The 22,192-nt window shown below is 46.7% G+C and overlaps 1 protein-coding gene across 8 annotated transcripts in view; it reads right to left on the reverse strand.

Moving 5' to 3' along the window:
* LOC309390952 (ankyrin repeat and KH domain-containing protein 1-like) overlaps positions 1-22,192 on the reverse strand; it is a 194,703-nt gene that overhangs the window by 135,982 nt on the left and 36,529 nt on the right. For all 8 annotated transcript variants that reach the window (XM_081950895.1, XM_081950898.1, XM_081950893.1 and 5 more), the window contains exons 5-9: positions 18,886-19,033; positions 17,248-17,481; positions 16,072-16,166; positions 14,238-14,475; positions 6,986-7,177 (exon numbers count right to left, since the gene is read on the reverse strand). In XM_081950895.1, coding sequence (XP_081807021.1) covers positions 6,986-7,177; positions 14,238-14,475; positions 16,072-16,166; positions 17,248-17,481; positions 18,886-19,033 — 907 coding nt within the window. The remainder of the gene's footprint in view (positions 1-6,985; positions 7,178-14,237; positions 14,476-16,071; positions 16,167-17,247; positions 17,482-18,885; positions 19,034-22,192) is intronic.

The raw sequence follows: 22,192 nt of genomic DNA on the forward strand, positions 1-22,192 counted from the left end.
CATATTAATTATTACTACTCGATATTATTATAATGTATTATATATGTAACCATTTCTCTATCCCACTAAGCATTATTGTAGAATTAAAAATATCAGAAAACATTTGGAAACATTAACTAGACAGGTATGTAAATAGAAATACTTTCCAGTGGTTCTACCACTGTGATCTTTATAAATTCTATGATCTAATAAAAATATTTGTTGTTATACTGGAAAATGACCGTTGTCTTACCTGAACGGTCGTTCTCATGGCGCTGCGGAGAGTACAAGGATGGGTTAACACAGCCTGTTTGCCCATGGACTGAGTAGATTTTTCCCCTCTGGCCACGCCTCCTTTGCCTCTTCTGGCTCAGTTTTAAAAACGAGGTCTTGTCCGACGAAGGCGTTCTCAGCTCACACCTGTGCAAAGATACAATCTCGGAGCTAAACAATCACCCTGGGTGGGTCTTGTACTCTCCGCAGCGCCATGAGAACGACCGTTCAGGTAAGACAACGGTCATTCTCCATAGCGCTGCTTGGAGAGTCCAAGGATGGGACATGCCCAAGCTATTGTGTCCCAGGGCGGGAAGAAGAGACATTGTCCGGAGCCTCAATAACCTTCTGTAATACTCTATGGCCAAAAGAGGCTTCGGCAGAGGCAAAGGAATCGATCTTGTAGTTTCTAATGAAAGCCGTGGGAGACGCCCACGTGGCCGCTCTGCAAATGTCCAGAATAGATGCTTGAGTCGCCCAGGCCGCGGTCGTGGCCGCACTTCTGGTGGAATGTGCCGTTACACGAGGTGGAACCGGCTTGCCCTGAAGGTCATATGTCATCTTAATGCAAGCTCGCAGCCACCGACCTATGGTTGAAGATGACACCTTGCGACCCAGCGAGCCTGGTTGAAAAGACACAAAGAAGGCCTCGGAGTGCCTGATGTCCTTAGTTCGTTTCAGGTAAATGCGGACTGCCCTTCGTACGTCCAATTTGTGCCACCTGCGCTCCTTGGAGTGTTGAGGGCTGGGACAGAAGTTCGGGAGGATAACCTCCTGAGACCTGTGAAAATGAGAATTCACCTTTGGCATGAAGGCGGGGTCTAACCGTAGGATGACCCTGTCTGGGTGGATGATGCACAGCTCTTCCTTGGCCGAGAAGGCCGCAATCTCAGATACCCTTCTGGCTGAAGTAATGGCTATGAGGAAGGCAGTCTTAAGAGTCAGATGTCGAAGAGATACCTTCCTCAAAGGTTCGAAGGGAGCCGCTGTCAATGCCTGCAGGACAAAGGGTAGGTTCCAGGTCGGGTACCTGTGCACCACCTGGGGTCGGATGTTGTAGGCCCCCTTCAAGAAGCTCTTGACCTGCGGATGGTGACTCAGGGATTGAAGTTGGTGTCTGGCTAAGATGGTGGATAATGCAGCAACCTGGTGCCTGAGTGTGGCTGGTGCCAGTCCTTTGTCCAAGCCCTCTTGTAGGAAGTCCAATAACTGAGGGATGGACGCTTCCACACTGTCAATGTCCCGTTTGCTGCACCAGGAAGAAAAGGCAGCCCAAGTCGCGTCGTAAATGCGATGGTTTTAATGACGTTGTCTGAGAGGCTCTGGTCCTTCAGGAGCTGCCCCTCAAGTGCCAGACGGCTAACTGCAACCATTGGGGCTCTGGATGGTTGATGGCCCCTTGACGCAAGGATACCTGGTCTGGAGGAATTCTCCACGGTTGCTCCACAGACAGATCGACTAGGTCCGCGAACCAGGATCTCCTGGGCCAATGTGGAGCTACCAGAATGAGCTCCGCCCCCTCCTTCAGCAGCTTGTAGATCACCTGCGGGATCAGAGGGAGGGGCGGAAACGCGTAAAGAAGCCCTGGAGGCCAGTTGGACCTCAGGGCATCCGTCCCCTCCGCTTGTGCTGACTTGAAGCGGGAGAAGAACCGCTGGAGCTGTGTGTTTGCCGCCGAGGCAAACAGGTCGACCTGTGGGAGACCAAACCTCCTTACCACCTGTGCGAACAGGTCCGGATGAAGTTGCCACTCCGAGTTGTTGATGGTCTGACGGCTCAACCAATCCGCACTTACGTTGCTGGTTCCGGAGATGTGATCCGCCCTCAGCGACGCTAAGTGGATCTCTGCCCATCGTCCTATGGCCTCCGCCTCTGACATGAGTCTTTTGGAGTGGGTCCCTCCTTGTCGGTTCACGTGAGCCTTTGTGGCCACATTGTCGGTCAGCAGCAGAACGTGGTGCCCCTTCAGCTGTTCTGCAAATCTCCTCAGCGCAAGCCGGGCTGCCCTGAGTTCTAGCCAATTGATGCTCCGGGCTGCCTCCGCGCTGGACCACCTGCCTTGCGCCAGCTGACCTTGGCAATGCGCCCCCCAACCGTAGAGACTGGCGTCGGTCGTTACCACGATCCTGTCGGGTTCTCTGAATAGGCAACCCTTCTCCACTGCTCGAGACTGCCACCAACTCAGAGACCGAGTCACTCTTGGTGGGATGCGAACTTTCCTGGTGGAGTTGCTGATCTTTGCTCTTTGCATTGGAAGCAAGAACCATTGCAGCTCCCTTGCATGAAGACGTGCCCAGGGAACTATGTTGAGGCAAGAAATCATGATCCCTAACAGTTGGGATAGCTGCACTACCTGCCAGGACCCTGTTCCTGCGACACAACCGGATTCTGCTCCTGAGGTTGCGGATTCTTTCCAGAGACAGGGACACCTGGCAAGATATTGAGTCTATTATGGCGCCCAGGTGTTGTATGCGTGTGGCAGGAGTCAGGTTGCTTTTTTCCATGTTTACGGAAAAACCGTGGTCCTGTAAGGTGTGAACTGTGACGTTTACATCTCTCACCGCTTGCTGCTGAGTCCTTGAGTGGATGATGATGTCGTCCAGATAGCACTCCAGGCGGACTGGAAGCTTGCGCAGGTGGGCCGTCACAGCTGCAAGAAGCTTCGTGAACGTTCTGGGTGCAGAAGAAAGCCCGAACGGAAGCGCCCTGTATTGGAAGTGCTTTCCGTTGTAACACAAGCGCAGGAACTTCCTGTGTACAGGATGGATGGGCACATGCAGGTACGCCTCCTTGAGATCGATGGAGGTGAGCAGATCCCCTTGTCGCATGCAGCTTAGGATCGACTGGAGAGACTGCATTTTGAAGCGCTTGTAGGCCAGATGTCTGTTCAGGCGCTTCAGATCTAAAATGGCCCTCCACCCCCCTGAATTCTTGGGGACCAGGAAGAGAATGGAATAGAACCCCCTCCCTTCCTGTTCTGGAGGAACTGCCTCTATTGCGTTGATCTGCAGAAGATGATCTATCTCTGCCTGCATGAGAGCCCTCTTTACAGGGTTCTTGGATAGTGGGCAGCGAACAAAGGTCCGCAGAGGAGAGGATAGAAACTCCAAGGTTAGACCCCTCCTGATGGTATTTAAGACCCACTTGTCCGAGGTTGTTTCCTCCCAACGGTCTGCATAGAATTGCAGGCGGCCCCCGATGGGAGGAGACCCCAGTCGGTCACTTCCCACGTCTAAACTGACGATTGTGGGATCCCCCACGAAAGGGCTTCCGAAAGGACCCCTGATTGGATTGTCTGCCCCTGGAAGAAAGGTTGTTTCGTTCCTGGGACCTGTCAGAGGACTGGTTAAACTGTCTTTGGGAGGAATATGAAGAGGAGGAGGCCTGGGCACCTTCCTGTGCCCGAAAGGCCTGTTTCCTGAACGAGCCCTGACCTTTCCTGTCATGCTTCCTGAAGGTGGAAGGAAGAACCTTCCTCTTATCCTTTGTCTCAATTAGGAATTTCTCTAGGGAATCCCCAAAGAGGTTCTCTCCCTTGAATGGAGCTGAAGCCAGCTTCCACTTAGCCTTCATGTCCGCCTGCCAGTGCCGAAGCCAAAGCAGGTGGCGAGAAGTGATGTTGGACGCTAGTGCCCTTGAGGCGAATTTCGCTGCATGCAGGGATGCATCAGAGGCATATTCCACAGCCGTAATGATCTTGTTAAGATCATGTCGCCAACGAGATGCTTCAGATGGGGGCTGAGATCTGAGTTGGCGCAGCCATAATAGGGATGCCCTCGTAAAGAACGAGGCAGAAGTGGAGGTTTTGATCGCCCAGGCAGCCGCCTGGTGCGTTTTGAGACAAGCCTTCTCTGCCCTCTTATCCTCTGCCTTTAACCCTTCTAATAACTCGGCCGGGAGATTAGAATTAGAGGTCAGAGAGACCACAGGGGCATCCACCTCTGGAGGCTTCAATACATCCTCCAGCCTAGGTTCTAAGGGATACAGTGATTTGTCTGCGCCACTGGGGTTGGCCAGGGTACCTGGCTGTGCCCATTGGCGCTAGATAACCTCCATGAACATGTCAGAGACTGGTATCAGTTCTGGGTCAGGGGTTGTTTCGCTGAACAGCCCTGCCATGAGGTCCTGGGAAGTAGAGGGGACTTCCTTGTCCTTAGGTTTGGCACCAAGCTCAGTAGAGGCTCTGGCCTTGTGTAAGATGGACTTGAATAAGGATGGCTTAAAGAGACCAGTGAAGGAGGGCTTGTCTGGAGGCATATCCTCATCCTCCGAGAGAGCAAAGTCCTCAGCAGTCTCCTCCTCCCACGTAGACACCTCTGTGGTGATAGAAGTGCCCGGGGAATCGAGTACTCTGGTCCTCTTTTCCCCCAGGGGGCGAGTAGGCCTAGAGGCCTTGCCACCCCTGCCTTCCTGTAGCCTCATGGCTTCTACCACACCCTGGGAAATAGCCTGCGTGATGAGATCCCTCATCTCTGCTGACATAGCTGGGCCCTTGTCCTCTACAGGCCTGGATTGGGCATAGGCCTGTCCCCTGGCACTCCTAGGAGGATCTCTCTGATCCTCTGCATGAAAACAGCATTGAAAGGAGGGGATATCCTCCCTGACTGAAGAGCTAGGAGAACCTGGGTAACCCAGAGAGGCTGCAGGGGATCCTGACATGGAATCCCTATCACAGAAGGATGGGGATCTATCCCCCATTTCCTCCCCCTGCTCTATCTCCCTCTGGATGGGTGGGGAAGGAACTGGCCCAGCCTCACTTGGTAAGGGTGCAGAGGGAACCTGGGGCCTAGCAGACTTGTCCTTTAGGGAGTCCTGCCCCTTGTCCCCTTGAGTTTTGGGGGCCTTGCTCCCAGCTGAAGAGTGGGAAGCTTTCCCCCCAGCGCCCTTGTTTCCCTTTCTCCCCTGGCCTGAGGGATCTGGCCTACTGCGCTTTGCAGATGGCCCTGCCAGCTCCTCCCTTCGCTCCAAACCTTCATCAGCCATCCTTGGTTGATCTTGAGTCGAAGAGGTCGCTGCTGTGGGAAGGGCAGTGGACGCTGGCCCGACGGCTCCAGAAGCGTCTGCAGATTCAGTTGGGAGGCTGGATCAGGCACCAGGACACTCCTTGCCGCTTCCCCTTAGTTGGCTGGGGAACTTCAGGCTTGCTGGAGACCCAGGCAAGCCCTCGCAATCCTCTGTGGCTGTCTGCTTGAGGCGGAGAGGCTCTGCTGCTTGCTGCTGCTTCCGGACAGTAAAAAAGTCTCCAAAAAATGGCCGCCGGTTCTTCTGCGCGCCAAAAGCCTCACTTAAGGGCCAGGCGCTTCCTATTGGCTGCAGCCTAAAAGCGCGCCAAAGCAGCGCTTTTCAAAATGGCCGCCGCTCTCCCGATCGGCAAAAGACGCCGTTTGGAGAAGCAAGGGCTTTTTTAAAAGCCTCTCCTCCAAAACGACCAGGGAAACACGGGGATTGCCGTCCTTCTCTGCGCTCGCCAGCAGACGCCGGACAAGCAGCCTCGCTTGTTCCCCCAGCTGCGACTAAGCAGCTGTGGAACCGATCGCTGCCTCAGCCTTACTTTAGTAAATCCTCTTCTTGGTAAAAAATAGAAAAAGGAAAATAAAAAGTCAAAATAATAAAACCTGGGGAAAAATCCTAACAACTAAATATCAACACATAAAATACTCTAAAATTACTATTGGAGAACCCAGCCTATTTGCTCAAAGCTGAGTGTTCCCCCAACTCGTCCTATCGGGCGGACTGAGTTTTTAAAACTGAGCCAGAAGAGGCAAAGGAGGCGTGGCCAGAGGGGAAAAATCTACTCAGTCCATGGGCAAACAGGCTGTGTTAACCCATCCTTGGACTCTCCAAGCAGCGCTATGGAGAACCAGCAAGGCCAAAGGAAAGTTACTTAATATTACTTTATCTCAATACCCTTCTAACATTTTGTTCCAATTCATCCATTGGGTATTGCTTTTCTTGGAGGAGTATTTTTCTTCAGAAGTATTAGTTGGATGAAAAGGTTTTACTTTACTGTACCAGTTTACATAAATCTATGTGCTTGCTAAGAGTTGAAAACAACTTGATTATACATAACCCAATTTTACAATTTTTACCATGATCGTAAATTGAGCTATGAGACTGTAAATCTAATCATGTGGTCGTAAATGTGAATCCAGCTTAATCATTGGCATTGTTTGCCACAAACTAGCAAAATTGTAATCAGGATGTAGCAGGATGCTACAATGGATTATAAATACCAGCCAGACCCAAAGTGTCCAAATTGTGACCATGGCAATAGGGTGACACACTTACGTTCGAATTTAAGACCATAACTGACTTTTTTGGATATCATTTTTAAACCATTCTTAAGTGAATATCCTTTTAAATTTCAGAGCAGAAAAATTTAAAAATCAGATTTTTTATTTTTTAAATGGTGAGGTTAAAGAGAAATAAAAAACTGAAATGAAAATAATTACAATAATCACTTAAAATACTGACGCGATTCTGAAGCAACTTTCAAGACAAAAACACCTAGGTATGTACTGTTGTTTTTACCACCAGATGATTTAATCAAGCCCAAATTATTATTTCCATAATAGGACAGCTATTATTTTATTTGATTGCTTTATTTGATTTACGTGCTGCCCATCTCGTACCTTATTATGTCTAAATGCCAGAAATAGTGCTAACCATAAAACTGAATCAGCCCCATGAAGTCATTCTTCCTTAAGACGTTGAACTGTACCTACAAACATACCTGCTGCTAGTAAGTATTTCACCAGCTCTAAATGGCCCTCTTGTGCTGCTTCCATCAAAGGTGTAGAACAACCAAGTTCTATGTCAGCTCCTGCCTTAATGAGAAAATCAGCTACTTCTGAAAATCCTCCACAGCATGCCAAAGTTAGAGCTGTTTCCTGTGTCTCTTCTGTCTGTGCATTTATGTTAGCACCTATGAAACAATAATTATAGAATTATTAAAAATAAGAACACCTGCATTTCATTTCTTCTTTACTTCCTTAGCAGTGGCTATAAGTATTAGGCTGTGCATTTTCTGTATGTGTATAATGTTTTAAACAAGGAAGTATACCAGCAGTTTTTAATCTTAAAGCAGCATTCAGAGATATACCGGCCACAGACTGCTACCTCCTCCTCCTCCGTTTTCCACGCAGGAGGAGGGAAAGGAACGAAATGGGCATGCAGATTATGAAGGGGGAAACTGGGTGGAGATGGGTTTCTGCCTTTTGCTTGGCGCCACCCCTTAGGCGAGTTGCACAATAAGAGTAACCACTGATGCAATTTCCTCTTCCTTTTCTACCTCAGAGTTCACACTCATTAATCATAGCTAAAGGTCACTTTATAGGGCATATGGGCAGCATAAAATTTTAATAACTAAATTAAAAAAATAAACAGATAAAGGACTTGTTGTTCTGTCTATGCTCAGGTAACTACCTTTCATTTTTTAGGACCACAGTGGGTAAGGTGAATATAATTTCTCTTTGGGACTACAACACAGATTTTCAAGTGACAGGTCATAAACAGTCCATAGGCATAGGTTGTCTTAAGTATGGAGCCACAAGCAACACTTCCATCCCTGATCATCAGTGGAATCAGTAGGAGATGCGGAAAAGTGTACAATAGTTCAGGGGGCCAGCGAGACCAAAGGCCATCTGTCCCCTCCGCTTTGGGGCAATGGAACCTGGTGAAGTACCGGGGGAAGTGCATGTTGGCGGAGTGGTGAAGAGGTCGACCTTCGGGAAGCCAAACCTCTGTGATAGTTGATGGAACAACGCTGGGTGGAGACGCCACTCTGAGTTCTGGATGGTGGTTCTGCTCAACCAGTCTGCAGTCACATTGTCCTCCCCCGATATGTGGTCTGCTCGAAGCGAGGCTAGGTGTCTTTCCACCCAACGGCCCAGAGCTTTCGCTTCTGTCATCAGGGCCAGAGATCGCGTGCCGCCCTGATGGTTGATGTACGCCTTTGTGGCGATGTTGTCTGTTAGAATTAGGACATCGCAGCCTTTGATCCGATGATGAAAGTGGCGTAAGGCTAGTCTAGCAGCCCGGAGCTCCATCCAGTTTATGTTGTGGGCGAGCTCCGCCTGTGACCACCTGCCCTGGACAACCTGAGTCTGAATATGAGCGCCCCAACCCAAAAGGCTGGCATCCGTTGTTATGACTAGACGCTCCGGTTCTTTGAAGCAGCAGCCCTTTAGAAGAGCGTCCGTCTGCCACCACCTGAGAGAGCGTAGTACCTTTGGAGGAAGATGTTTTACCCTCCTGGAGCTGCTGGCCTTGCGTCTCCAGAGTGGTAGCAGGAACCACTGGAGTTCTCGTGTATGCAGTCGCGCCCACGGTACCAACGAGATGCATGACACCAGTTTCCCCAGCAATTGGGGGAGAGACACGATGGACGCTGACCCCGTTGCACGGATGGTTCTTACAAGGGATCTGATGCTGTCCACTCTCTCCTGCGTGAGGAAGACCCTGCAGTCCCTGGAGTCGATCACCGTGCTGTTGGATTCTGCAGGTCGGGGTCAGGTGGCTCTTGTCGAGATTGACTGAGAACCCGTGGCGTTGAAGGACTCGGATGGTGACCTTGAAATCCCTCTGGGCCTGCCCTTTGGACGACGAATGAATGAGGATGTTGTCTAGGTAGCATTCCAGTCTTACTGGGAGTGATCGAAGATGCGCTGCGATGGCGGCTAGAAGTTTGGTGAAGGTTCTTGGTGCCGACGAGAGGCCGAAGGCAAGGGCTCTGCACTGGAAATGTTGGTTGGCGATGGATGGGAACATGCAGGTACGCCTCCTTCAGGTCTATGGAAGTCAAGAGATCGTTCTGCCTGATGCAGCCCAGAATGGTCTGAAGGGATTGCATCTTGAAGCACTTGTATGCCAGATGGATGTTGAGTTTCTTGAGGTCCAGTATTGCCCTTACTCCCACTGAGGATTTGGGAACTAGGAAAAGGATGGAGTAGAACCCCCTGCCTTCCTGACCCTGGGGAACCCTTTCTATAGCCGCTATCTCTAGCAAATGATCTATCTCCGCCCTCATGAGTTGGAACTTGTGGGCCGACTTGGGAATGGGACAACGGACGAATGTCCTTGGAGGGAACGAGAGGAACTCTAGGGTCAAACCGTGACGGACCACGTTCAGAATCCAAGTGTCCGTCGTGGTCTCCTCCGACTCTACTCAACGGTGTAGAGTTGGAGGCGACTGCCTATGGGAGGGGTCCATTGCCGGTCACTTTGACTTCTGAAAGGGATGGTTGGAATACCCCCCGTGGAAGGACCTACGGTTGCCCTGTTGCCTGTTCTTGTCCCTATACGAGGACCTCTCCTGGGGACGATCCTGGGGTTGGGAGTAAGGCCTACTGAATCCCCCAGAAGAGGTGGAGGGCTCTGCGCTCCAAAAGGGCTGCCTACAAAAAGGCTGACCCTTGCGGGCTGGCTTCTTGGTGACCGCAGGCAAGATTTTGCGTTTGTCCTTGGATTCAATGAGGAGTGAATCCAAGGCCTCCCCGAACAGTTTTCTCCCTTTGAAGGGAGCGGAAGCGAGCTTCCACTTCGCTTTCATGTCCGCCTACCAGTGGCGGAGCTGCAACAGGTGGCGCGAGGTTACGTTAGAGGCAAGGGCTCTGGAAGAAAATTTTGTGGCATTAAGCGAGGCGTCGGCCGAGTACTTGACGGCCGCTATAATTTTATTGACATCCTGCTTTGCCCTGGCGTCCAATGCTGGTAGGTTGGCCAACAGCTTATGGAGCCAGAATAACGCTGCCCTGATAAAGTATGACGAAGAGGAAGCCCGCATGGCCCAAGCAGTGGCCAGGTGAGTTTTATGGGAGGCCTTCTCTGCCCTCTTGTCCTCTGCTTTTAAGCCTTCCAGCAAGTGCAGAATTAGAAGTGAGAGAGACAATGGAGTCATCCACCTGAGGAAGTTCCAAAAGCTCCTCTAGGGCAGTGTTTTTCAACCTTTTTTGGGCAAAGGCACACTTGTTTCATGAAAAAAATCACGAGGCACACCACCATTAGAAAATGTTAAAAAATTTAACTCTGTGCCTATATTGACTATATATAAAGTAATTCTCTTGAATAGGAATCAAATAAACACAAAGAAAGTATTTTATAATTACTTTATTATGAAATAGTAAGTAAACAGAAATATGAAAAATTATAAAATACTTTATTCAGTGCGCAACCTGGGCCTGTTTGGCTGAACACAAAGCTGATATTCTGGCTGGATTCGAAGAAAGACACACATGTAGCTCTTCGTCAACAGCTCTCAGTCTCTCTCTGTATTTAGTTTTTATAGCAATCATGCTTGAAAAGCTCATCTCACACAGATATGTAGTGGAAAATGGGAGCAATGTCAAAATAGCTTTGTTTGCCAGAAGGGGGAACTCCTTGGCAGTATCCAACCAAAAACTGTCCAAAGGTAGATCAGCAAATCTTAGCTTGAAACCACGATTTTGTCTCAGTTCAGTTAGTTCCTCCTGCTCCTGTAAAGTCATGTCCTTTCCACCAACTGATGCTGAGCTATAAGGGTCCCTAACCCAGTCAAGGGATTCAGTGGTGACTGAAGAGAAATAAAATGATTTCACGGGTCGTGACTTTACAAAGTTTACCATGTGCACAACATCATCCAACACATGAACTAGGTCTGCTGGTAAAGTCTTGGCTACGAGGGCCTCATGGTGTAAAAAACAATGCGTAACAATCACATCTGGATTTCTTTCCTTCACTCTGCTTACAAAGCCTTTGGTGCGCCCGACCATGGCTGCAGCTCCATCGGTGCAGACACTTGTGCAGTTTTCCCACTTAAGTCCTCCTTGTTCAAGGTATTCTGATGTGACCCGAAAAATTTCTTCTGTTGTTTTTTCTGGCAATGCCTTGCAAAAAAAGAAGTTTTCTCAACTCTTTCTCATCACCATCAACAAAACGCACATTGGCCAAGAGTTGAGCATGTCCACTGATATCAGTAGACTCGTCAAGTTGCAATGCAAATTTCTCACTGATACGGATCTTTTCCAAAACCACACTTTCGATGTCTGCAGACATGTCATTAATACGTCTGGAAATTGTGTTGTCTGAGAGAGGGACTTTGGCTATTTCCTTAGCTGCTTCAGATCCGAGCATCTCCTCTACAATAGCTTTGCATGCGGGAAGTATTAATGTCTCTGCCACAGTGTGCGACTTTTTTGACTTGCCTATAAGTTCAGCAACTTGATAGCTAGCTTTAAGAGCTCTTTCATTTACCTTTGTGGTTTTTCTCATGAAAGTTGCCTGTTTCTCCATGTTTTCACGCAGGCGAATAAAATAGTCCGCATTCTTGTTTTGAAGCGAAGGGTGTTTTGTTTGGAGATGGCGTTTAAGTTTGCTTGGGACCATAGCACTGTTAGCTAGCTTTTCACCACACACCACGCACAGTGGAGTTGGTTTGTTTGCATCTCCGGTGAAAGTAAATCCAAATGAAATATAGCTTTCGCTATATTGCCTTGTGCCAGAGAATTTGCTTGAGCTAACCATCTTTGCTTTCTTTTGATCCCCACTCATACTTGGGCTCTCATCTGGCTCCAAATTTTGTTCAGAGTCCAGTTCTTTCCTTTTCAAAAACTTGTCCATCACTGCAGTATCTCACTGTCACTCAGTACTTACTGCGCTTGTCTCCTCCAGATAGCCGCTGTCCGTCACTCATCGGTTCCTTTTGGTGACTCGAGTCGCAACGTCTTCTTCTCTCCGCTGCTGCGCACACTGTGCTCGGGCGGGAAGGAAGTCGGAAGATGATGTCCTACTGTGATAGGTCCAGGCTGGAGTCTTGACCAATCACAGCCCGGACAAGAAAAGTGGAGGGTGTCCCCCTGAGGAGCGCCAATCGGCGCCCCTGCTGGCCGAGGGTGGGGTCAAAAACCCCACCACCCCTCCATACCCAGGACACAGTCCAGCGCCCACCTAGTGGGCGAAAATTTGACATTTTTTTTAAAAATCTTTCGCATTTTTCAATTTTTCCCACGGCACACCAGGCAACATCTCGCGGCACAGGAACAGTGGTTGAAAAACACTGCTCTAGGGGGCTCTCCATGGTGTAAAGCTTCCTGTCTGTTCCACTAGGATTAGCCATGGAACCCGTCTGGGCCCATTGGCGTTGTATAATGTCAAGGAACAGTTGTGGAGCTGGAACAAGATCCAGGGGTGGGGAGGCTTCCTTAAACAGCCCCGCACCTGGATCCTGAGGTCCAATGGAGTCCTTAGCGCCCTGATCAGAGGGGAGCTTATCTGCCGACGGCGGAAGGCCCATCTGGGTGGCAGAGGCCCGGGCCTTGGTAAGGATAGCCCTAAACATGGAAGGCTTAAATAGTACTGAGAAGGCAGGCGTGTCTGGCGCGGGATTTTCGTCCTCTGAGAGGTCAGGAGCATTCTGATCCCCCTCCTCCCCCTCAGATACCTCACTGACTCCAGTGGGGGTTGGCGAGGCCTCCCTAGCCGGTGGATCCTGGGAACCTACTGTGCGACCCCTGCTGGGATTAGCAATGGGAGCTCTGCTGAGGTTGGCGGTAGAAAAGGGCAACTTTGAGACCAATTGCAGGATGCCATCCGAGATGCCCCGGGAGATCGCACTTGCGACCACCTCTTGCATCTCCCTTGACAATTGGGGTTCCTGAGCCCTAGGTAGGTCTAAGCCAGCCTCAGAGGGGGCCAGGGATTCCTCCCCTATGCAAGAGTCCATATCATTAATGGGGTCCACTGCCAGAGAGTTGCAGGGTGACCCCAGGGACCTAGATGGATTGGGCGAAAACCCAAAGTTCTCCTCAGCTAGGAAGGGAAGGGCCAGCTCCCTTCTCCCTGGGTGGAGGGAGGGTTGCTGGTTGTTGTTGTGCTGACAGCTTTCTGGAATTGCTTCTCAAGGGCCTTTTGGCGCCTTTCAGCCAACTTTTCAGCTGCCTTAGAAATATTTTTCTCCTTGGGGTGCTTTCCCTTAAATGGACACCCTGTCCCTTCACCTTTAGCAGCAGGATTGGACCTGCTGCGTTTGCTGACGGTGGGACCAGCCTGGGGATCCACTTCAGCCTCCACTATACTGGCCATGATGAGAGGCACAGGGAGGGAACGACTGTGATGGCTGGCAGGGACGGTTGCGGATGAGGCAGTAGAGAAGGCCTTGTAACGGTGATAACTGCGCAGGCTGAGGCCTTCAGCCACGATGCAAAGCGGTCCTGGAAAATGGCGCCGGCTGAATAGCCAATGAGCCTGCAGATCCGTGCTGTTTTGAGAAAAAAACCAGGGAGCCGGCCTGACAATGGCCCAAATCCCCAGTGGCGCCAGATAATAATCTAGAGGGGGGGGCGCCTGGACACCCAGAGCAAGGCCCAATGTTAAATAACCCCTCTGCAGCAATCTGCTGCTGAAGACCGGCTGCGTGGCAATGACTGGCCTCAGGACAAAAGCGCACCAATTTTTGAACTTAAAATGGCCGCCGCGCACCTAGAACGGGACCGAGGGGAAACTGAGAAGCCTACTGCTCCTTTTGGGGGACCCTGACTACCTACCTCTCCCCCCAACGCTAGCTGACGCTGCCCCCTGCGGTGCAGCTGTAATCGCAGCAGGCGAAACCAGCCCCGTTCCAGGCAGCCTGCTTCGCGCGTAATTCAAAGGTAGCTAGATGAACGGGAGCAAAAAATAACAAACTCTACAGAATTGACTAACTAACACACTAAACAATTTAAAACAATGAAAGGCTACCCTACACTATCTAGGAGAGTCCAACTTGCTGCTCAAGGACTGGATCTCCCCAAAAAGTGTCCTGTAGGGTGACTGAGTTTTTTAAAACTGAGCCTCTGAGGGGAGCAAGAGGCATGGCTACACGAACTTTGAACTCAGTCCTTGAGCAGCAAGCTGAAGTTAACCCGTGCTTGGACACTCCAAGCAGCACCTAGGAGAAATACGGTACTTCTTAAAAAACTGAAAATGGGAACCAGAAAAATTATAAAATTATACCTGAGGTCACCTTCTCTTACCTTGTGCCAGTAATAGAGCTACCATCTCCTCATGACCTTCCCTTGCAGCTTCCATCAATGGTGTATACCCTTCATCATTAACTTCCTCAAGATTTGCTCCTCTTTCTATCAACAAAGCTGCTAATTCCACATGACCACCACAAGCAGCAAGTGTTAGTGGAGATTCAAATGAATCGGCAGGCATGTTCACTTGAGCACCACTGTCGAGCAACAGACGAGCTACTTCTACATGCCCATCCTATTAAAAAAAAATAAAGGTGACACAAACATCCTTCCAAGGAACTGTTCTATATAATCTGAATGAAAAGACGACGACTATATTCAATCATAATTGCAAACAGTTTGTGAACCATTTCTCCAGTAAAACAGTAACATAATTTTGCAAGGGTATTTAATGAAAATTTAAGAATTAGCAACAGAAACAAAACATTTTATTTCTTGCAGGAATTCAATTTTTAGTTTCTGTGACATATCTCCCTGACAGAATCCAATTTGATGGCAACCTAGGCATTCACGTTGTGCCAGAAAATGTATCAGGAACTATTCAAGAAGTAACATTTCGGGAAAACAAACAAAAACAAAACCAACCCTCCCCAACAAACAAATCATATTTAGTTAATCATAAATGTATTAATTTTTATTAGTGAAGAAAAAAAACTGTTGCACAATTTAAAAATATAGATCAATGTTTTCATATACTATTTTAAATAGTATTTAGAATTATTTCATAAGTTATTTTTAATTTTTCCCCATTATTTTTAAAAACCACAAATACAGAAATACAATTTCTCCTAATTTTTCCATTTTCTCCCATCCCTGCTCCAGAAGCTATGACTGTCCCTAGGAGTCTCTCCACTGCTTTAGTAGCCCTAAGGACAATTCCACCACCACCACCCCAAATATGATGTAGGCAATATCTGGGTCTCTTCATGCTGCCTCATGGGCTTGGCACCTAGGAGACCAAAGTTTCAGGAATTTTGCTTGAAGCTTTCCATTGGCTTGCAAACACCTTTTGCACCATCCCAGTCTTAGCTCAAAGAGTGTTTAAAAGCCGATGGGAGGCTTCAAGCAAGAGATTTCACTAAAGTCCAAAGTCTCGTATTGAAAATGCTCTTCGCACCAAGACTGCAAGCAGGCAAAGAAACTACAGGAGAGACTAGAGAAGACAGATCTTCACAAGATAAGTGACCCAGCGCAGCAGGATTGGGGGAGGGGGGAAACAATTGTGGGGACCCAAGCATGAGGTATCCCAGGGGTGGGGGGAGGCCTTGGTTACATGATTCACTGCTATGAATCCTTGGGTTACAAATGCAATTGGCAACTGTATCTATTACATTCGTAACTCGAGAACTACCTGTATAAGTGACAGCATGCCTATGCTTTTTATTTATCTACCATTCTAAGAAAAATAGCAATAGTATTAGCACTATTTGCTACTAGAGATAGCAATAGCACTTAGACTTATATCTTCACAGTGCTTTACAGCCCCTCTTGAAGAGGTTTACAGAGTCAGCATATTGCCCCCAACAACCAGGGTCATTTTAATGACCTTGGAAGGATGGAAGACTGAGTCAACCTTGAGCCGGTGAGGATCAAACTCCTGGCAGTGAGTTGACTTAGTCTGCAATGGTGCATTCTAACCACTGCGCCACCATGGCTCCAATATGAAAGATAATACATTTAAAACAAAATGCATGTGATAAATAAATAATTCGGAAGAATTATCCTCCATAAACATTTTTTCCAATCAGGTCTTCTTGGGTGGGGGGGTCAAAGAGGAAAAGTTAAGAGAATAGATCCTCAACAAAATAGATTTATTTCATTGGAGATTTACCATACAAGCCTCCATTAAAGCAGTGTGCATCTCATCTGTTTTGTGCTCTTGGTCAGCTCCTGCTTCAAGCAAAAAACGAACCATATCTAAGTGACCTTCAAAATGCAAAAAAACCAAAAACAAATGAATCATTAGTTGTAGGATATAATGTCTTATTAACATTTTGCATTAATTTTGCTGTTTTCTAATTTGAACCAATTCCTTGAAGATATTTTCCACGACGAGTCCTGAAAACTGCTTAATGTAGCAGCATGATAGAGGCATTCTCAGTTATAAAATATGTTATATGAAATGATTTCCTAACTATGCAGTCTTCCTTAAACAAATAATTATTAAACAATTACTTGCGTGGGTACTTTTCGGATCATAAGACTGTCAATTAGCCCAAACAGGGTTGTATTATTTCTGAAGGCCATCCATACTTGTCTTCTGGAAAACCCTAAAAATATACTTCTGCCATTGGGTCTGGTGATCCTATGGAAGTATGCAATCCATTAAGTGGTTGAATTGTGTTTAAGTTCAGAATGCACTCCCCCCTTTTTATTATAGTTTGGGTTTCAAGAGTATTGTTTGATTTTTGGTCCTTTTAAATGTGTGTGCTGTCTAGAATCACAAGCATGAGATGGGCAGGTTATTAAACAAACAAGCAAAGTGTTTGAGCTACAATGTATGTTCAGGACTATGTATATTCTATAATAAATTCCATGCCAAAGAAATCCTATCATGTCATCTGAACAAATTCCTGAATCGCTAATCTGGTGTAGTGTCTTTCATTGTCATTTTTACTATTATTATTATTTTTATATGAAAAACTATTTTGCTGCTAAGGCACCAATGTCATCCATGATTTTTATTTCTGAAAATGCTTCTGGGATTTGCACATACTTATTAGCATTTCTAGAAAATATAAGTAACAATAAGCTGCAGCCCAGAATTATGTTTGGCATTTAAAAACCTAAATAAGTAGTGGTGTAGAAAGTATTACTAGATAAAACACTGATTTCCTTTTTGTAAATGAGATTTTTTTTAACCGTGCTGATCATCGTAGTGCAATAATAGGCTCTCCAAATTCCTAATGTGCTCTATTTCTTTACAAAGATTGGAAATCTGTTATAGATTCAATTAAAGTACATGTCTGTATTATTATAATATATATAGTTCTTCAAAATTCCATACCTTTATAGCAAGCAAGTGTAAGGGCACTTTCTTTGAATTCATTAGAGTGAGTGTTGATTCCAGCACCATATTCCAGAAGTACTCTTGCCACCTCAACATGACCTGCACTGGCAGCCTCCATTAAGGGAGTATGTCCATTTTCATTATGATCTTCAATATTTGCTCCTGCTTTCAACAAGACTTTGACAATGTCAACAAATCCCCCCGCACAGGCATAAGTGAGTGCAGTGTTCCCTAAAAGAGAAACAAACATCTAACAGTTATATTTAACTGTTAATGTATTTTATATATCAACAATTTTAGAACATGTATATTTAGCAATATTTGCATTATTTTACTACCATAAATTATGTTTAGGTCTACAATTCTACACCCACTTGTTTGATACTACCCTCCCCATTAATATCAATATAGTTCTTAGCTTATTTACTTCTAATGTTTAGAAACATTAGAACTGATTATTATAGACACTATTCATATTTGAAAGGCAAGTCTTACAACTGATGACAATGGAGTTATTCAACTATAAAGAACAGTCAAGCAAAAATGGCATTTTGAAAACTGAAAAAATAATTTAATTGATTTTTTATTAACTTGTAGAAGGGCACAGTGTAGGATGTAATGCCCTCGTTTGACCTTGAAGACTAAGTATTATGCTCCAACAATTTTGAAAATCCTACCTTTCATTAAGGAATGTTAATGAGTTAGAAAACATAAACTAGTAAATTTTTTGTTCAAACAAATTCAGGTGAAATTGAAAAATACTGCAAATTTACTCACAGAAAAATATATAGAAAATGTTCTTATATAGAAGATATGAATCTCAGTCAAAATCAACATCCTATTTAGAGTCAGTCACAAATAGGGATATGCATAATGTATAAACTCAAAATCTTTTTTACACTGGTAATTATTTCTTCTTTCTCAACAAGATTGAGCCCAAAAACACATTGAGTTAGAGCAAATAATATATATGCAGAATGAGGGACAGTATATTTGCCTGCTGATTCTTTCTATAGTATCAACAACTTAAATAAACCATCTTCTAGGAGAGTATTAAATTTCTGGAAGTATTCCATTAGTTAGAACCAAAGGCAATTTGACTCCAAGTACTACATGAAAAAAATTTATGGAGTCTATTTTAATTAATTATGTCCCAATAATAAAAAGTAACCTGCTATGTTTTGAAAAAGTTATTTTCAATTTTTTCATTGATATACCATCACTGATTGAATTTGCAGAAATATTAAAATGCAGTTAATGCATTTTAATATGTCTTTATTCCTCAGTTACAAGTAAACTATGCCATGTCTACACTTGAAAATTGTTTCTTGGATCTGGAAATTACGCAAATATTTCATAATCAGACCAATTTAATATTGCAGTTAACAAACCTCAATGGATCCATTTATCTTTTCTCAAAATGTATGATGCTGTTTTTCAAATATTTTAGATAATACTAACTTAATTTCTTCTTCAACTTTTATCTGAAGTTATTTTTTAAAACATTGATGACAAGTTATTTCTCATGTTTAGCATTACTTTTTAAAATATGACTCTAGTTGTAGCAGAAATCTAATACGAGCCTGCAAATAGCAAACTGGGACTTGCATCCAAAATTATTTTATAAAACCTTACCTGTAGATGACTGGGCATTCACATCAGCACAATGAACAAGGAGCAGTTTTACAATGTCCACATAGCCTCCACTGGCTGCTGCCATGAGTGGAGTTATATCTCCTTTATTCCCTCTGTCTTCAACGTTTGCATGCATAGCGAGCAACACCTGCACAAATTAAACATGTTAGCCTTAATTCTTTCCTGCTATTCTCAAAGCTTTAGCTATTTTCTAAATGATTCAAAAGAACCAGAAGTTTAACTACAAAAAAGGGTTGTAAGACATCATCTCTGGGCTGGTCATTTGCACAATACTCTTGTCTGCGCAGATAACTTTTCAGGTTACGATTTAGTTATTTATCTACACTACTTATTGCCCATTCAATCCCAAAGGACACTGGACAAAATGAAACAAAAACAACGTAAAAATAAGGTCATGATTAAAATCTCCAAATGGACACCCTCAATCAGCAGGGCCTGAAGAATGAATGAAAAGATCATTTTCTTACCTGAATGGTCATTTTCTGTGTGCTGCGGGAGAATCCAAACATGGGTTAACTTTTACCTATTTGCTCAGAGACTGACTTAGAAAAAGTCTTGACCACGCCTCCTCTGCTTGACGGAGCTCAGTTTTTTCAACGAAGGCACAGCCGGTCAATAGAGATGGGACCCTGGACCGGATTGGTCACAAGGGCAGGGTTGGATTCTCCCAGAGCACAGAGAATGACCGTTCAGGTAAGACAACATTCTTCCCCCTGTGCACTGCTTGGAGAATCCAAGCATGGGATATACCCAAGCTTAATGTCTCAAGGGCAAGAAGTAGATTGGTCCAGGGTCCCGGAAGCTGAATGAACCCTCTGTAGCACTCACAGCCCGAAAGACACCTTGGCTGAGGCAAACATGTTCAGCTTGTAATGTTTGATGAAGGGTGATGGGGAGGACCACGTCGCTGCCCTGCAGATCTCTTTGATTGAAGCTTGCGTAGCCCAAATGGCTGTCGTGGCAGCACTCCTGGTGGAGTAGGCCATGATACGCCTAGTCTGACCTGAATTTCATAGGCCTTGGCTATGCAAGTCTTTAATCACCGGCCTACGGTGGATGGAGTCACTTTCTGTCCCATGGATGCTGATTGAAAGGAAATGAACAGGAATACCATCTTTCTGAAGGAAACTTGATGTACCTACGCAGAGCCCTTCTGACATCCAGATGGAGCCATTTCCTCTCTAGAGGATGCGTAGGCCATGGACAGAAGTCCGGGAGGATAATCTCCTGGGCCCTATGAAACCAGGAGTTTACTTTAGGAAGGAAGGGTCTGTCCGGGTGGAAAATGCAGAGATCCCCGTGGACCAATAGAGCAGTCAGCTCCGAGATCCTCCTGGCCGAGGTAATGGCCACGAGGAAGGTGACCTTGAGAGTCAATAGCCGAAGGCTGATAGTCCGCAACAGCTCAAATGGTGTACAGGTGAGGGCTTGCAACACTATGGAGAAGTCCCATGTGGGGTAGTGAAGTACCAGAGGATGCCTCAAGTTGGATGCCCCCTTCATGAAACTATGTACCCTTGCATGATGAGCAAGGGTATGGCTATCTCTACCTGCCAGAACCGTGGATAAGGCGGCCATCTGCCAGCAGAGAGTGGTGGGGTACAACCCCTTGTCCGATCCCTCCTGCAAAAAGTCCAGGACTTGCAGAATCAATGCTGCAAGAGTATTGATGTGCCCAATGAGGCACCATCTGCAAAAAGAAGTCCAGGTGGCATTATATATTAGGATAGTGGAAGGTCTTCTGGCCACCTGGATCATTTGAATGACCTTCATGGGGAACCTATGCTGCTTTAAGAGGTCCCTTTCAAGTGCCTGATGGTTAAATGGAGCCACTGAGGCTCCGGATGGAGCAGTACCCCCTGGCTGAGGGATATCCTGTCGTCTGGAATTCTCCATGATCAAGAGACCAAGAGGTTGACCAGGTCAGTGTAAAAGGGGCATCTGGGGCAGTGGGGAGCGAAGAGAAGGACCTCCGCAAGCACCTTCCTGATGATCCTCAGGATGAAGGGAAGGCGTACAGCAGCCCTTGAGGCCAAGGGCTGCAGAGAGCGTTGACTCCCTCTGCCCCCGGTACAGGAAACCTAGCAAAAAACCTCAGGAGATGAGTGTTTGTAGGATGAGCGAACAAGTCCAGTCAGTTGCCCAAGTCCCTGGGACAATTCCTGGAACAATTCCGGGTGATGGCACCACTCTGAATGGTCCGTCAACCTGATCAACCAATCTGCCTGCATATTCGCGATCCTGGAGATGTGCTCCGCCCTGATGGAAAGGGTATGCGTTTCTACCCATAGGCCCAGGCTCTCTGCCTCAAGCATGAGAGACTTGGGAGTGGGTGCTCCCCTGGCGGTCAATATGGGCTTTCGTAGCCATGTTGTCGATGAGGATTAGGACGTGGCGGCCTGTTACTAGTCCCTGGAATCACCAAAGCACCAGGTGAGCAGCTTGGAATTCCAACCAGTTTATGTTGTTTAATAGGTCCTGTGGGCTCCAGTGAACTTAAGCCACCTATGTCTGACTATGGGCACCCACCTGAAGAGACTGGCATTGGATGTTACTGTTATGAGATCCTGTTCCCTAAACAGGCACGCTTTTTGAATAGTGGGAGATGTCCACCAGTTCAGAGAAAGGAGCACCTTCGGTGGCACCCAAACCTTGGTGTTGGAACTGCTGCTGCCTGCCCGTTGGTACAGGAGCAGAAACCACTGCAGAGTCTGCGTGTGCAGTTGCACACAGGGAACGATGTCTATGCAGGAAATCATTTTCCCCAAGAGTTGGGAAAGAGTCGCCAAAGGTACTGACCGCTATGATCAAAGCTGGGTCACCAGTGACTTGATGCTGGATCGCCATTCCTGGGAGAGATAGACCTCGCAGTTCTCTGTATTTATCACTGCCCCGAGGTGGCGCAGACTGGCAGACGGCAGCAGATGGCTCTTTTCCAGGTTCATGGAAAAACCGTGTTGTTGGAGGAGCTGGATGGTGATGTGAAGACTTGCCTGCAGCAGGGATGACAACTGGATTAAAATGTCATTGAGGTAACATTGTAACCACACAGGCAGAGGTCTGAGGTAAGCTGCTATGGCTGCCAACAACTTTGTGAAGGTCCTGGGCGCTGATGACAGGCCGAATGGCAGAGTCCTGTACTGGTAATGGTGCCCTGCAAAGTAAAATTTCTGAAACCTTCTGTGGGACATAGCCTCACCGTCTGTAACACCCAGGCGTCCATGGTAGTCGTCTCCCATTGGTTTGTGAAATATTTTAACCGGCCGCCAATGGGGAGAACTGTTTC

The sequence above is a fragment of the Natrix helvetica genome (genome assembly GCF_964273705.1).
Source record: "Natrix helvetica genome assembly, chromosome: 4".
Classification (NCBI taxonomy): domain Eukaryota; kingdom Metazoa; phylum Chordata; class Lepidosauria; order Squamata; family Natricidae; genus Natrix; species Natrix helvetica.